At 42.2% G+C, this 14,621-nt stretch overlaps 2 protein-coding genes across 10 annotated transcripts in view; one reads left to right on the top strand and one right to left on the bottom strand.

The window, feature by feature from the left end:
• The first annotated feature begins 1,084 nt into the window (after nt 1-1,084).
• Nucleotides 1,085-5,406, top strand: LOC106570367 (protein eva-1 homolog B). Its single transcript, XM_014142596.2, has 3 exons — nt 1,085-1,548; nt 4,017-4,212; nt 4,712-5,406. Exons 2-3 carry the CDS (start codon nt 4,071-4,073, stop codon nt 5,134-5,136), a joined length of 567 nt encoding a protein of 188 aa, XP_013998071.1. The 5' UTR covers nt 1,085-1,548; nt 4,017-4,070; the 3' UTR covers nt 5,137-5,406.
• Nucleotides 5,407-6,753: 1,347 nt separating this feature from the next.
• The window catches only part of thrap3b (thyroid hormone receptor associated protein 3b), a 46,240-nt gene continuing 38,372 nt past the window's right edge, over nt 6,754-14,621 (bottom strand). For 8 of the 9 annotated variants that reach the window (XM_014142604.2, XM_014142606.2, XM_014142601.2 and 5 more), the window contains 7 exons: nt 14,345-14,523; nt 13,571-13,682; nt 13,278-13,353; nt 11,766-11,950; nt 11,291-11,567; nt 10,302-10,463; nt 6,754-9,736 (listed from right to left, as the gene is read on the bottom strand). In XM_014142604.2, coding sequence (XP_013998079.2) covers nt 9,503-9,736; nt 10,302-10,463; nt 11,291-11,567; nt 11,766-11,950; nt 13,278-13,353; nt 13,571-13,682; nt 14,345-14,523 — 1,225 coding nt within the window. In that variant the 3' untranslated portion in view covers nt 6,754-9,502. Of the gene's footprint in view, nt 9,737-10,301; nt 10,464-11,061; nt 11,165-11,290; nt 11,568-11,765; nt 11,951-13,277; nt 13,354-13,570; nt 13,683-14,344; nt 14,524-14,621 lie in introns of those variants that run through there. The other variant, XR_006758962.1, reaches the window with a different exon arrangement.

Genomic DNA, 14,621 nt, shown 5'->3' on the forward strand with positions numbered 1-14,621 from the left:
CCTATGCCGTTCCATTATTGTTAGACCTGTGGTCTGAGCTGTGGTATGATTTTGGTTTTGAACCTTCTTTTAAAAAAACAAATGTTTTCTCTAAGACCAACCTTGAGAAAGCTCTCAGTTACAACAACCACATAACTGCTCTTGAAAGCCACTGGACTGACTGCCACATCAACACTGTTTAGCTCAGAATAGTTCTCTATAGAGGAATTCAATATAAACATTTTGGTTGTAAAAGTCCCTTGGAATAATAAGAAACAATGGTTGTTTAACTCATCAATCTGAAATATGTGGACAAGCCACTATGGTTTACACAACAAACACAAAGAACCACATAAACAAACTTTTATGATTTAAACAACTGTTTTTTGTATGTTCCGTCTGACTGTACCTGCTACACACTGGTGTGATGTGAAACAGTTTATTTAAAGCTTGCTAGGGACATATAAATCCCTAAAACCATGTGTCTGTCTTAAATGGCACCCTATACCCTACATAGTGCACTACTTTTGACCAAGGCCCATAGGGCTTATGTCAAAAGTAGTTCCCTATATAGGGAATAGGGTGCCATTTGGAATGCATCCCCTGAGATCACAACACAAAAAGTTACATTAATCCCCAGTCAGTTCCTCCTTTAGCACTACACCAGAGCCCTGTTCCCAGAGCAGTCTACTAGCTATTTCCTGTTCCACCCTCCTGGGTTAACACTGAACAGAGCTTCCTCACTGTGGCATGGCCTAGAGCTGGAGATAGCCCACACACACAGAGGCCAGGTTAACAGGACACTCACTACAGCACAAGTATACCTCAGACTGAGTGTAAGTATGTATGTATGAAGATCTGGGATAGGCAACGAATGTTGTTTTGGGATTTTTGATAAATGCTAATCAAGCTAATTTCTCTCTGGGTTTTTTGATAAATGCTAATCAAGCTCATCTCTCACTCTCCTCTCTCTCTCTTCTTTTCTCTCTCAACACCTCCCTTTTGACAGCCTCTCTTGGCCCAGGTTTGGCCAGTCCTCCCTCTCTGAGTAGAGGCAGTGGGGGTGGAGCACAGCTGATGTTGAGGAGAGAGGCAGTGGGGGTAGAGCACAGCTGATGTTGAGGAGAGAGGCAGTGGGGGTGGAGCACAGCTGATGTTGAGGAGAGAGGCAGCGGTGGTGGAGCACAGCTGATGTTGAGGAGAGAGGCAGTGGGGGTAGAGCACAGCTGATGTTGAGGAGAGAGGCAGTGGGGGTGGAGCACAGCTGATGTTGAGGAGAGAGGCAGCACGTGTGAAGGCTGTTCTCTAACGGACTATCTTGAACTTTACAGAGAGGCCAGGTCAAGCACCCCTGAGCCTTGGATCTTTCCTCATCTTAACCAGCAGTATAACAGCCTGATGGGACTAACTGCTCCTACTCCTCTACGCCTCTGAGATCCTCTTATTTCTCCTCCACTTTTTTTCACAGCCTGTGGCAGTATTTGCTTTCCACAGAGATGGACAGCTGCTCAGTCTAGACTTAGAATCATTGTTGGATCTGTGGATTCAACTGACTTTATCAAGATTAAGGTGAGTGAGTGGTTTCAGTTCACTTGTGTTGTTGAATAGTGTTGTCACTATTTCTGTATGTAGGACCGACTGTTGATGTCCTCACAAGAGGATGTATTCTCTTGCCTTTTTACATGTTATGTTTTCTATGGAAGAGATTGATTTCCTATCAATTTAGGAAAACATTTTGAGTTTACCGAAAAAGGTGATCCTGTACTCTGGAAGTAACAACATGGCATGGAGGTTTATTAGTAGAGACTGTTATTAACTCTTATTAATGTCTGTACTTCATAATGCCACATCTATAAAACTCTTTATAGGCACTGTAGCAGCAACAGAAGCAGAGACCCAAACCGCCTCTACATCCTCACTTAAACATGATCAGAGCAGTCTGTCTCCCAGCCTGTCACACATGTATGTTGTTAAAGACCACTTGTGCTTTTGGCAGTTTTGTTGTCTCTATGTTTGTTGTATTATGACAACAACCTTATCCATTAAACTTACTGTGTTTTTGGATTATATCTGTTTTAAGGCACCAGTGACAAGAATAATACTTACGGGAAATTCCACGACAACAGAGTGATATTGAGATTTTAACAGAATGACGGTTTGTGCTTTTGGTGCCGTCATTCTGTTACCAAACTTTGCATCTGCACTGTTCTTCAAGTAAATGTGTTTTTGTAAAATTCTGTGGAAATTGTTAAAAGTTGTCCTTGTACATAGTTGTATGGTTTGTTTAACTTTGTAGTCATTGGTTTTTGTTTGGCATACATTTTAAAGTGAAAAATCTGAGTCTGTGTTACCGTAGAATTTCCCTTAGGTATTCAAAGGTTTAAAATGTCATCCTTTGAATCTGATTGGTTTATCCAAGCAGGAAATGTGTAGGGTTGAAAGCAGAGGGTTTAATGAGGTATATAAACACGCACGTCCACGGTTAATTCCAGGAGTTATTGAACTTGTCTGGTAGGTGTTAATGCTGTCTGTTTTAGAATTTGTTGACCAGAACTGTGTAACTTAAAGAGCCATCACCAGTTACCGCCGGTATGTAGCCTGTAGATATTTTGAGACTTTGAGAGAAACTTTTATGACGGTAACATTTCTTGTTGGGTGTGATAAAGTTTTATGGTTGTTTGTGATAAAACTGCTTGGAGAGTGCCTTGGTATACATGGCTATTCAAAGAGAGGGAGGGAGGGGAAGGAGAATGCGTGTGCATTTTTCAATTGAAGAGAGCTTTTGTGCCTCTTTTTAAAAAAAGAGCCTTCCTATCCTTGATCCTTTTCAATCTGCCTGACTCATGGGGATGAAACACCATCCTGGTAATTCGTAGAATTTGGGAAATTAAAATCGAGGCCAAGCAAGGCCTAATTAAATGATAATATTGTTTGTCTTTAAATGAACTGAACTGAAAACAAAATTACTCCCAGCACTTGTCATTAAATCCTGAAAAAAAACAAGGTTGAAGTTGGTGAGCTATTTCCTTCCAAAAGTCAAATCAATTATCTAGCCAAGATAACTACAAGCAGAGAACCCAGGGCCCTGATGGGGCAAGGCGGCAAGGCCCACCATCTCCCATGAGTCTGTGGGCCAACAAAGCAGCAACGCTGCCAATTGCGGCCACCATTTAATTGGCAAAATGTGCTTTTGAGAGTGAACAGGGTCAGGGTCTGCTGCCAAGAGTCGGAGGGATAAAGATCAGGGTGGGAAAACACAGGGCCTGATGGGCCTGATGATAGCTGGCATGATTTTAAACTCCCAGAGGAAAGACGCAGCTAAAGAGCAACATTCTGCCAGTGCCTCAACTGTTGTTGAATTGCATGCAAGCAATGAGGGAGGAAATCAGTCAGCAGTCATTGGATTTCATGAACACTTTGTTGTCCTATTCCCTCCCCCAATCCCCAGATTCACTCTCAAACTCTGTAACACTGTATAGTGTTATTTGTCTTTTAGATCTCTCCTTCCCTTTCTCTTTGGCTCCTCCTCGCTGTGAGACTCCACACAGACAGACTTTTAGCATGCATGTGAAACACGTGTTTCTGTGGGAAAAGTGAACCCCCCACTCTGAGCACACAGGAAAGGGATAGCTGGGTCACTGCTACGGAAATACCAGAAATACGAAGTAATTAGTGGTTAAGTAAGCACACTGACTGACCCGGGTGTTTATGGTGTCCTCTGTGGGGCACTAGGGACGTACTACCAGGAACACAATGTGTACATCCCAGTGACCTCTGACCTCATTGAATTGTAGTGATGATGGTTGGGTGGGGAATAGGTGGAGGCATTCTGTTACACTCTCTTCTAAGCCTTATGAGACTCCTAAGGACCAGAGAATGAGCTCAGACAGTTAGACACTGAGTGCTGGCTGTTCAAAATGACAGTCCGTTCCTCCCATTGGAAATGACACATGGCGTCATAGTAGAAGAGGAAATGTTGATTGTTTCCTGTCTGTGGGGGCAGTTCTGACGATATGTTAATTATTTTTGAACTACAGGTCCTTGTATTGGAGACGGGCCCGGAACTGACACCATAGAGACCTAGAGATGTGATGACCAGAGAAGTCGTCAAAACAGAAGAACTCGTAATATTGTTGGTGAATGGTATCAACCAAACAGAGGTCAAAATGGAACCAATTAGAAAAGACATGGAGCTGCTAAGTAACAGCATGGCGAGCTATGCTCACATCAAAGGTGAGACATCCGTGTTTGTTCTTCTTATAGTTCTAGGATAAAGCAACCCTTTATTAATTCTGATGCTTTAAGAAAGCTTTCCGAAAGATCTGTAACCTCTGAGTAGAACCACAATCCTTTCCAGGGACTTGTGTGTTCTGTTAGCTTTGGCTTGACACCCCTGTACCGTGAAAGTGTCTGCATGCTTGACCTCTCAAATATTGTGTAAAGTTCCTCATTTCCTGCACTCATATTACAGCCAAAGGAAAGTGGCTTATAAAGTAAGACCCATCAGGGGCACTTTGTGAAGAGATTTGCCAAGAACTGATACGAAACAAGGCATTGTTAAAGTCAATTCACATGCTGTTGTATTTAGTTGAAATGAAACAAATAATTGGCTGAACCCCTGGCAATGTAGCTAATAGCATCAAAACCAACCTGATCTTGCAAGCTCACACAATCTGTTTTCACAAGGCTATGTAAGTGAGTGATCTAAACTGTTTTTCCTAAACCCATCCAGCCAACCCAGAGAGCTTGGCTTTGTACTTCATGATGGGTGTGTGTTTTGGCCTGCTCCTGGCCCTGTGCCTCCTGGTCACTGGCATCGCCTGTAGCACCCGTCGTGGTCGCACCAAGAACAAGAACGCTCCCCACTCCCTAGAGAGGAGAAAGCTGAAGTCTAGCGAAGAAGATGAGGAACAGGAGAAAGTGGATGTGGAAGAAGGGGAGGAGGTTGAGATCCCTAAATTAACTGCGGTGCCTATGAGCAACCGCAGCAGCCAATCAAACGGTACTTTGAGTAATGTGTTTGCATCGGCGGATGAGCTGGAGAGGGCGAGGCAACTGGAGGAGAGGGAGCGCATCGTCAGAGAAATCTGGAGAAATGGGCAGCCTGATATACTGGCCACTGGGACAGGGACCATCGGACGGGTACACTACCTCTAAAGCACCTAAAGTGACTCAATGACATATTAACATTTTATTAACCCTGAACTTATAATGGTTTATCTACTTCAGACAGAGACTGTAGAGGACTTTACTGGGCAGGCACATATTCACCTTCATCTTTTCATTCAATGTGTATTTTCAACATTTTTCATTAATGTATGACTATGGCAAATGTGTTGCACAATACAATGTACGCTTTTATGTTTATACTTCAATGAGTATCCATATACGTTTTTTATTTTGGTAATAAAAAGTAGAATTTCATGACCACTGGACATTTACACATTGATTTACAATGCAGACAGCTTAGAGAAACAACCACCAATATCGCTGTCTCATGTATGTTAACATTTGCTTATTGACTTACATGGTTGTCTTGCTGCTCCACACAGTCAGCTCCAAGCTCCAACCCTCCATGTTAATCTACAAGTCTTCCCACAGAATCCCCCCTCATTAGCCACCATCTCTGACCAGTAACTTCCTGTTTTCCTTTCCAGTCCCAGCAGTCTCTGTTATAGCAGCAGCAACACTGTGGATTCATAAATGGCACTCTACTCCCTACATGGTGCACTACTTTTGACCAAATTCCTAAATGATTCCATTTGGGATGCACACCTGTTTTCCCTTTCCACACTCCCTGCAGCCTCTCGCTCTCTCCTGAAGAGGTTGTTCAGGACTTATGAAAAGGTCATTTGTCCCCAGGCAAGATAACTGTTTTGTGCCCCAAATGACACCCTATTTCCTACCAAGTGCACCACTTTTGACTGGTCAAAAGTAGTGCACTATATAGGGAATAGGGTGTCATTTTGGACATACCCTGTGCTGTACTGTACAGTTACCAAGGCACTACTTCCCTTGTGCAAAGTCCAGTGCATCCCAGCTATGTCCCAGGGGATCCTCTTTTTTTGGCTTCCCTGGGTGAGTTTTTCCCTCCAAACCCAAACCGTTCTATGCTGAATGAAAAGGTTACTTGTTATGACTGGAGTGTTCATGTCCAGTGCCAGTAAGTGTGCTGTTAAAAATGTTACTACTTCAATTGGGGATTGTTACAACAGCCATAGAAAACAAACCTGGTGTATATCTCAAATTGCACCCTATTCCCTATATAGCGCACTACTTTTGACCAACACCTTGGGCTTGGGTTAAGTAGTGCACTATGGGATAGGGTGCCATTTGGGCTGGCATTTATTCCTTGAATATAGCTTGAGTGAGTGACTCGTGTTTGCTTTTGAGGTTAAGTAACTTCAGTCTGCACAAGTGATGGATGGGTTATTAGCAATTGCAGGTGAACAAACAGCTGACCCGCGCACAACTAGTCTGCAGTCACATATCGAGTATGTGCTCATTACCAAATTCCACAGCTAAATTCCTGTAGTCCTTATCAAATTGTACTAAGCTGGCACTCATGTCTAAAATTAGTTAGACATGTTACAATATATCCTGTCAAGTCCAAAGAATTGCAATATAACAAATACCGTGGATGTGTACAACTTTTAGAGCTATTTATTTTCCATTAGGCATTTGATATCACAGGTCAAGCTTAAGAATGTTGAAAACTCAGAACTTGAAATGAGGAGTGCAGAAGGAAAAGGCAAGTAGTACATGACAAAACAATTCAAGTGAACCAGAGAAAATATTTATTGAAAATGAATGACAAGTACTTAAAATCTCTGAGGGAACAGTAGAAAAGATGTCAGCTTCTGTTTCGAGTAAGAGCGTAAAAACAAAGAATAGAGTCCTACAGTTACAGTATGCTCAATACATACAGTATGGACACAATGCAGTCTTGGGGAAGACTGCACAAAGCAGCAGTCTTGCACTGTAGCTGACTAAACCTGCTCCTCGACGTCTACTCACCTGTGTTCATGCTCCACCAACAAGTATACTTTGACAGTATTTATTTGCCACATACAGGGAAAAGTTATACTTATGTCATCTTGTGCCATAACCTCAATAGTATAGGTTTACCTTTTGATGTAGAACATTACGGAAGGACGAAAATGATGAAGCCCATAAACTGCTATTCTAGACTGAACAAAAATATAAAAACGCAACAATTTCACTTATTTTACTGAGTTACAGTTCATAAGGAAATCAGTCAATTGAAATAAGTTCATTAAGCCCTAATCTATCTAATTTCACATGACTGGGCAGGTGCACAGCCATGGCTGGGCATAGGCCCACCCACTGGGGAGCCATACCCAGCCAATCTGACTGAATCTTTCCCCACAAAAGGGCTTTATTACAGACAGAACTACTCCTCAGTTTCATCAGCTGTCCAGGTGGCTAGTCTCAGATGATCCCGCAGGTGAAGAAGCCGGATGTGGAGGTCCAGGGCTGGCATGGTTACACATGGTCTGCTGTTGTGAGGCCGGTTGGACGTACTGCCAAATTCTGTAAAACGACGTTGGAGGCGGCTTATGGTCAAGAATTGAACATTACATTCACTGGCAACAGCTCTGGTGGACATTCCTGCAGTCAGCATTCCAATTGTACACTCCCTCAAAACTTGAGACATGTTGATACCTTTTATAGTCCCCAGCACAAGGTGCACCTGTGTAATGACCATGCTGTTTAATCAGCTTCTTGATATGTCACACATGTCAGGTGGATGGATTATCTTGGCAAAGTACCAATGTTGACTAACAAGGTTGTAAACAAATTTATGCACAAAATGAGAGAAATCAGCTTTTTGTGCGTATGGAAAATTGTGATATTTTATTTCAGCTCATGAAACATGAGACCAACACATTACATGTTCCGTTTATATTTTTGTTCAGTATATTTAAAACATTTAAACTCCCAAGATAAAGGCCTCAATATCAATAATTTTGTTTGTTACATAACTACTTATTTTTCCTATAATTATATTTATTTAAAAAATCTAAATACTGATTTACCTAAAATTATGACACAGGCACGAACATACACCTGCCATTTGTCAGCTGTGAAACAAAATAATTTTTTGTCGCAGACCTTTCATTTTACACAGTGAAAGTCCTCTTGATGCTTAAAAACAGGAAGTATCAATGGGAACAAACCACACAGAAACAACCTCAACCCCCCAACAAGTAGAAGACCAGAAGTATTGGTGGTAATGTGAATGCTTATGTAGGATATGATGGAGAATTCTCAACATGGCAGGACATACTGGTATGTGAGCAATAGCTGGGACGATAAACCGAAAATCAAATCGCAGGCATTTTGCTGATATCGTTCAATACGATAAGTTGCCTATAGTAGAGAAATGTGAACCTTGAAATAAAGTTTGCTAATATGGGTGATTGTTAATGGGATAATTGATGGCTACAACCATCAAACTAGTTGTTAAAAAAATCATTAACATTTTAAAAATTTTAACTGTGGTGCACATTGTTAGAAATGTACCGTTCTCGCATCAATTCAGGCAATTTATCATTATATGGATTTTTGTCCACATCACCCAGTTCTAGTATGAGCCCAGTACCCACAGTAGAGATTGGACTCTAACCTTACCACCCCATGGGACCAAAGTGTCATGCAAAACACCATCAAAAACCTAGCACTGCCCAAAACAACTGTTAAGCTAAAGGCTTGCTTTAGCTAGTACAGCAGAAAAGCTGTGCGACGAAAGTATATAGAGCAATACATATCACTATGAATATCAATTTTAAGGCACAAATCCATGTCATTTTTATGTCTTGAGGAAAGTTACTTTGCTTTAAATCAACGTAGCTACAATAACGTAACCATTTCAGAGGACCCAGAAGGGTATACTACAAAGCAGGATCAATGAGTTAGCCAACCAGAAATAACTACAGATATTCTGGTTCATTAAGAAAGCTAAACTAACATATGCGTTTTTGGTTGTTGAGTCAATTAGACCATGCCTATTTCAATCTGGGCATGGTCTAATTTACTCAAAAAATAAATAACTTTTTTATTTCATAATATTTACTGTAGGCAAGTTAGCTTACCAACTCCTTAATCCTGTTTTGTATTATATCCCACAGGAGACGATCGGAAACCAGTCTGCTATTGTTCGTAACAAACAAGCAAATACAGATAAAAAGACAAACAAAGCACATCTTTACATATCAAAACACCCAGAAACAAATACAAATTACTGGTAGTAATTCATTTTTTAAAAAGTAGCTCGCCCCTTAATTCAAGTTCAATGAAACATTTTCTCCCATATAACCCTTACTGAAAGTGGCTTGAGTCAACGATAGGAAAACAACCATGTACATTCTGATGCTGTGACTGACTAGGTGCAGGGCAGGTAGCCAGAGTTTAGGCTCTTCAAGCTTACACAGAGATGACGGCAGATAATCAGATGACCTCAAACAGATGGACAGAAAGCTCTCGAGGAAGGAAGGGTCAACTACAGCTTGGAGGCTGAGGGGTCTCCGGACTGGATGTTGTTTTTATGGTCCATCTCTGTGAGGTGCTCCTCCCCATGCTCGCCCCCCTCCTCCCCATCCCCCTGGAACTTGTCATGAGTCCACTTGTTGGGGCTGCTGCCGCCCTTGCGGTAGATGAAGCGTCCCCTGCTGCGGGGGAAGGCCCCTCGGCCGCGGCTCTCCAGCCACGTCTTCTCTCCCTCTCGGTCATCATGCTGCCAAATAAGTAAACAGTCAGATCAGTGAAAAGGATTCCAAGACAACATCAGCAAATTAAAATGTGTTAACATGTATTAATGTTCATTATTAAAGCCGAGATCCACATTTGGTGAAACAGTGCCACTGATCGCCCCAAGTACATTTGTTATTGTTTTCTTTTGAAACGGGGCAGAGGAGCATTCTACATCATGGTAATAAAATATCATAGAACATACTCTGCTGTTCTATCGCTCATGCAATGCTGTCCGAGGAAAAACTACGTCTTTGATGTAATATCGCAAATGGACGTTGCAGTTTCACCACTACCGATTCCAGATTTAACATGTATACGTCTTGCATTAATGTCACTAAGAGCTAAGATGATCACCTTTCACAATACTGAAAACAGAATCAAGACCATGTTTTCATATTCTAATCTGGGAAACACAGAACCAAAATCAGCTCCGAATGTTAGGAGAGACTATTTGGATTCAAATTCACTAGGGATATTGTGCAGAGAAGTGCTCACACAAAAAAAGTAATTATGGTATACTTAAATAAAGAGTAAATGCTGAAACTTACAAAGTAATATTTCCTGCTCTTAGGAGTGTACTCTGGGTCCCACTCCTCATCTGGCGGACGCTCTGGGGGGGCGTTGCTCATATTAGGAGGGGGGTTGCTGTTGTTGTTTCCTTGGTAATTGCCCCTGTTCCAGCCCCTTCCACCTCCTCTCACTCTGGGGAGCTGAAACCAAAACAAACAGGGTCAGACTGGGGGTGTAGAGTGAAGTTGCCCATAAACACTGATCTAGCATTTCCCCTACTAATGGTTAAGGTTAGGATTGAGGGAGGGGAAGCTGATCCTAGATCTGTACCTAGGAGAAACTTAGTCTGAGCACAATCAACTATTATCATTTCCAATATTCACAGGGCTTGGACTGAGGGCTTGGACTGAGGGCTTGGACTGAGGGCTTGGACTGAGGGCTTGGACTGAGGGCTTGGACTGAGGGCTTGGACTGAGGGCTTGGACTGAGGGCTTGGACTGAGGGCTTGGACTGAGGGCTTGGACTGAGGGCTTGGACTGAGGGCTTGGACTGAGGGCTTGGACTGAGGGCTTGGACTGAGGGCTTGGACTGAGGGCTTGGACTGAGGGCTTGGACCTGAATAAAAAATTATAGCAGCAGGAAAGCAGTCCCAATGTAAAGATCAAATACATCAGAGATGGAGAGAGCGAGCAAGCAGAAGAGAACACCAGGGGCTCTCAGTTGGCTGTGGAGAGAAGGAGGAGTCAGGCTTCTGCTTTGAGTATTGTGTTTCTGAATGTCACATGAGTATTACTTTACCTTTAGTAATCAGGTATGGATTAAGTGTGAAATAGTATCATCATCCTCCTCATTCTCCTTATCATCATCATTAGGAGGAAGGAACAGAGCAGAGAAGCACAGTCTATAGCGAAGTTATAAAGATAGAAAATTACAAGACAATCAAAGTCATTCCATAGTGCACTCCAGTCCATACAGTAGGCTGGCTAGGTGAAACAGTAGAATACGTCACACAGAGAGCAGAACTTACAAATCCTCCTCCACGTCCTCGGCCCCTATCCATGTGGCCCTCGTAATCCCGGGGGGGACCCCTCTCCATGTGGCCCTCATAATCCCGGGGGAGACCCCTATCCATGGGGCCTCCGTAGTCCCGGGGCCCGAAGCGAGGTTTATTGTAGCCCTGGTCCATGTGCTCCATCTCCTCCCCCATCATGTTGTCTTTACCTCTGAACCCTCCTCTGAAGGGAGAGGGAGAAGAGGAGGAAGAGGAGGAGGATGGAGAGCGATCACGCTTCTTCTTGGTTTTTCTGTGAGTGAGAGGGGTAAAAGGGGAAATTACAATTAGACTCCATTTTAACTGGATCTATATTTTAAGTGCTGAACATGAAATCGCGGAGAAAATGACATGCATATAGTTTATATAACCACATTTCAAAGAAAGAAACAATTCAGGGACGGAGGAGACTATGGGGAGGTGATTTTAAAGTAAACTATAATAAACCTACTTGGATTTCTTGTGGTGTTTGGCAGATTTCTCTGAGGACCTCTCTTGGCTGGGTCCTCGGGAGCCTCCGGAGCCCTTGCCCCCGTCCCGTTTATGCTGCCCAGGCTCCTTCCCAGGAAACCTTTTACGGCGCTCTATATCCAGACGCAGGTCCATTGGGTCACCTTTAGGTTTTTTACCCTGATCCTGTGGAGATATGGAAATACTGTCTATGTTATTTGCCACTTCCGATACCACAACTTAGAAGTGGGCAACATAATGAAGTAATGATGCCTTTCCATTTCATGGGTTGCACGTTTTGTCACAATATTGTTTTGAACATTCGTTTTAGGACTGACGCCCGACTGAGCATTCTATTCAATGCATTGTCAATGAGCGCTAATGAAGATTTCATCAGAAGTGCATTACAGTGTCTTGGAAATACAATCACATCTCAAAAGGAGACAAATAATTAGTAAGAAAACAGTCATCATTGTGATGTCGCCAGATTGACTTTAGATGCAGTATAACATTAGCTAGCTAGCTGAGATTGAGGGAAGACCACCAGTTTTTAGCTGGCTAACATTAGCATTGCTAGCTATTTTTGAGAAACTTTGCAAGATAATGACATTTCCATCTGTCTAAAGTAAATTTGACAGCATGATAATGATGGCAAAGTTGCTGCCTACAAAATATTTGCCTACTTTAGCAATGTCAAATTTCCAGGTCACTATAGTATAATTTAAACAAAACAGTCATTAGCCTCCGTTCAGAATGACTGGGCTTATCACGAGGGCATCTTGAGAACGTTCATAACAATGGCATGGCATGACTGAGTGACTGAGGTGCAACCTATGAATATATATCAAAGATTAAGTAAAAAAAATTAAAAAACATGCAGTGAAATAAGGAAGGTGTGTGTTTGTAGTATTGCACCCCATCTGCTGGTGATTGCACAATAAACGCATCCCTCCAGAGAGCTAAGGCCATCTTGAAATGTTTTCTTAAAAATAACTTAAGCTCTATATCAAAGTAGTTTGAATTGATGTACTCAAGTAAACAGATCAATCACGTGTGTTAATGTAATCTTAGTTAATTTTCTAAGGCTTTATTAAACGGAGTAACTTGGCCAAGTAACAGACATTCACATCAACAGACATCTACACACTCATGGAAAACAGGAGCATGCTTTTAAGATATCCTTTAAAAACTAAATCATTTTTACTGAACTTGAAAACATGTTGCTTGTTTGAGGAGAAATACTTACGATGGCATTGCTTAGGGTCCCATGAGAGGCTTGGACACAGCATCTTAAGTCACCTCCTTTTAGCTTTTTCTTGGGTACGTACATACCCGCTCAATAACCATATCTCATAGGCTGGGGGGCTCGCTTGGGATTACAATACACAAATTGGGCTCTTTTGATTTAGACTTATGCATCTCCTTTAAAAGAAAAGCACAAGCTGAACACTGCTGCTTTGGATCGTCTCAATCACCTTCAATTTTTACATCAAATGTCAAAAAGGCCGGTCACCTTGTAGCTGCAGTCCTCCAGCTCCTCTAGCAGGTGAGAGTGTCTCTTAAACGCACTGGGAGAGACATCGATTCTCCTGGAGGAGAACACAAAAGGAAAAGGCACAAGGTGAGTTGGATATGGCTTCATCAAAGCATGTACTTAACACACTATAGTGTCAAAGTATTTGAGAGTATTTAATTTGTTGAACACACAACTTTGCAGCTATATTGAATGCTTGACGTAAACTCATTGCAATCTGAAGAGAAGGCAGCCAATACTGGCTGACACAGTTATGAGAAAGACTGCCTTACCTATGGATTTCTGGACTCTTCCTTGGCTTCATCAATTCCATCTCAGCGGCTTTTCTTTGGTACATGGCAAATCGCTCACTTAAAGTCATGCCTGAAGAGCTGAAATGTTGGGCTGCAAATGGAGGACAGATACAATATTTATATAGTCTTTCTAGTCAATGGACATCTCTAACAGACTAGGGCCTAAAATTAGACTTTGGCGGGTAAGATATCTATTTCACCAGCCACGTTGGCGGGTGGTCAGGGCTCCACAGTGCAAACATTTCACTTGCCTTTTTGTGAATAAAAAAAAAGTCAAGTATGACCACATTTACAGTAAAATTGCACAAAGTCAAAGAACTACAAATCCTATATAGCCCATTCCACCTTGTGCTGCAACACTACCTGGCTGGGCTGTGCGCACGTGAAGAACTGAGTGAAAGATTCATTTTTAGAAACGCTGCATACAGGCATGAAAGTTTACTTGAAGCGAAAGTCTACTGAAGTGAGACTTTGTTTTTCAATGTTTGAGTTTCAACTGCTAAGGAAGAGAAGATAACGCTCCTACCAAAAATGTTTATAGCTAACCCAAGATAGTAATTTTAGCGGAAAATATATATTTTGGCTGGTAAATAATCTGAGTGGCTGGTAGATTTACGTCAAATCCTACAAAGGGACAAGTGATTGAACAGTCCATGGAACTAGTGAATATTTCAAAGCTAAACCCCACTGCTGTCCTTGTTGTGTCTGTGGCTTCATAGACAGCACTTTATGGTCCCCAATAAGAGACCTTACCTTTGATGTAGTGCACAATGGTGACAATGTGCTGCGCAAACAGCTCCGAGGGGCTGCGTCTGAGCTGAGCCGCCTGAATATGCTGGAAGATGGAACGGAACTCTCCGTGATCTTTCTTAGCGGGATGTACCAGATCCCTGGACATACCACGCTCCTTGGTCAGACCTCCAGAGGAGGAGCTGAGAAAGAGAGACCAGGTGGATCAAGCAGATACAAAACTGTTTTGTTCAAGACCGTGATGAGTTCCATAACATTTTTAACTTTCAGGCAGATCAAA

The sequence above is a fragment of the Salmo salar genome, chromosome ssa14, assembly GCF_905237065.1.
Source record: "Salmo salar chromosome ssa14, Ssal_v3.1, whole genome shotgun sequence".
NCBI classification, from domain to species: domain Eukaryota; kingdom Metazoa; phylum Chordata; class Actinopteri; order Salmoniformes; family Salmonidae; genus Salmo; species Salmo salar.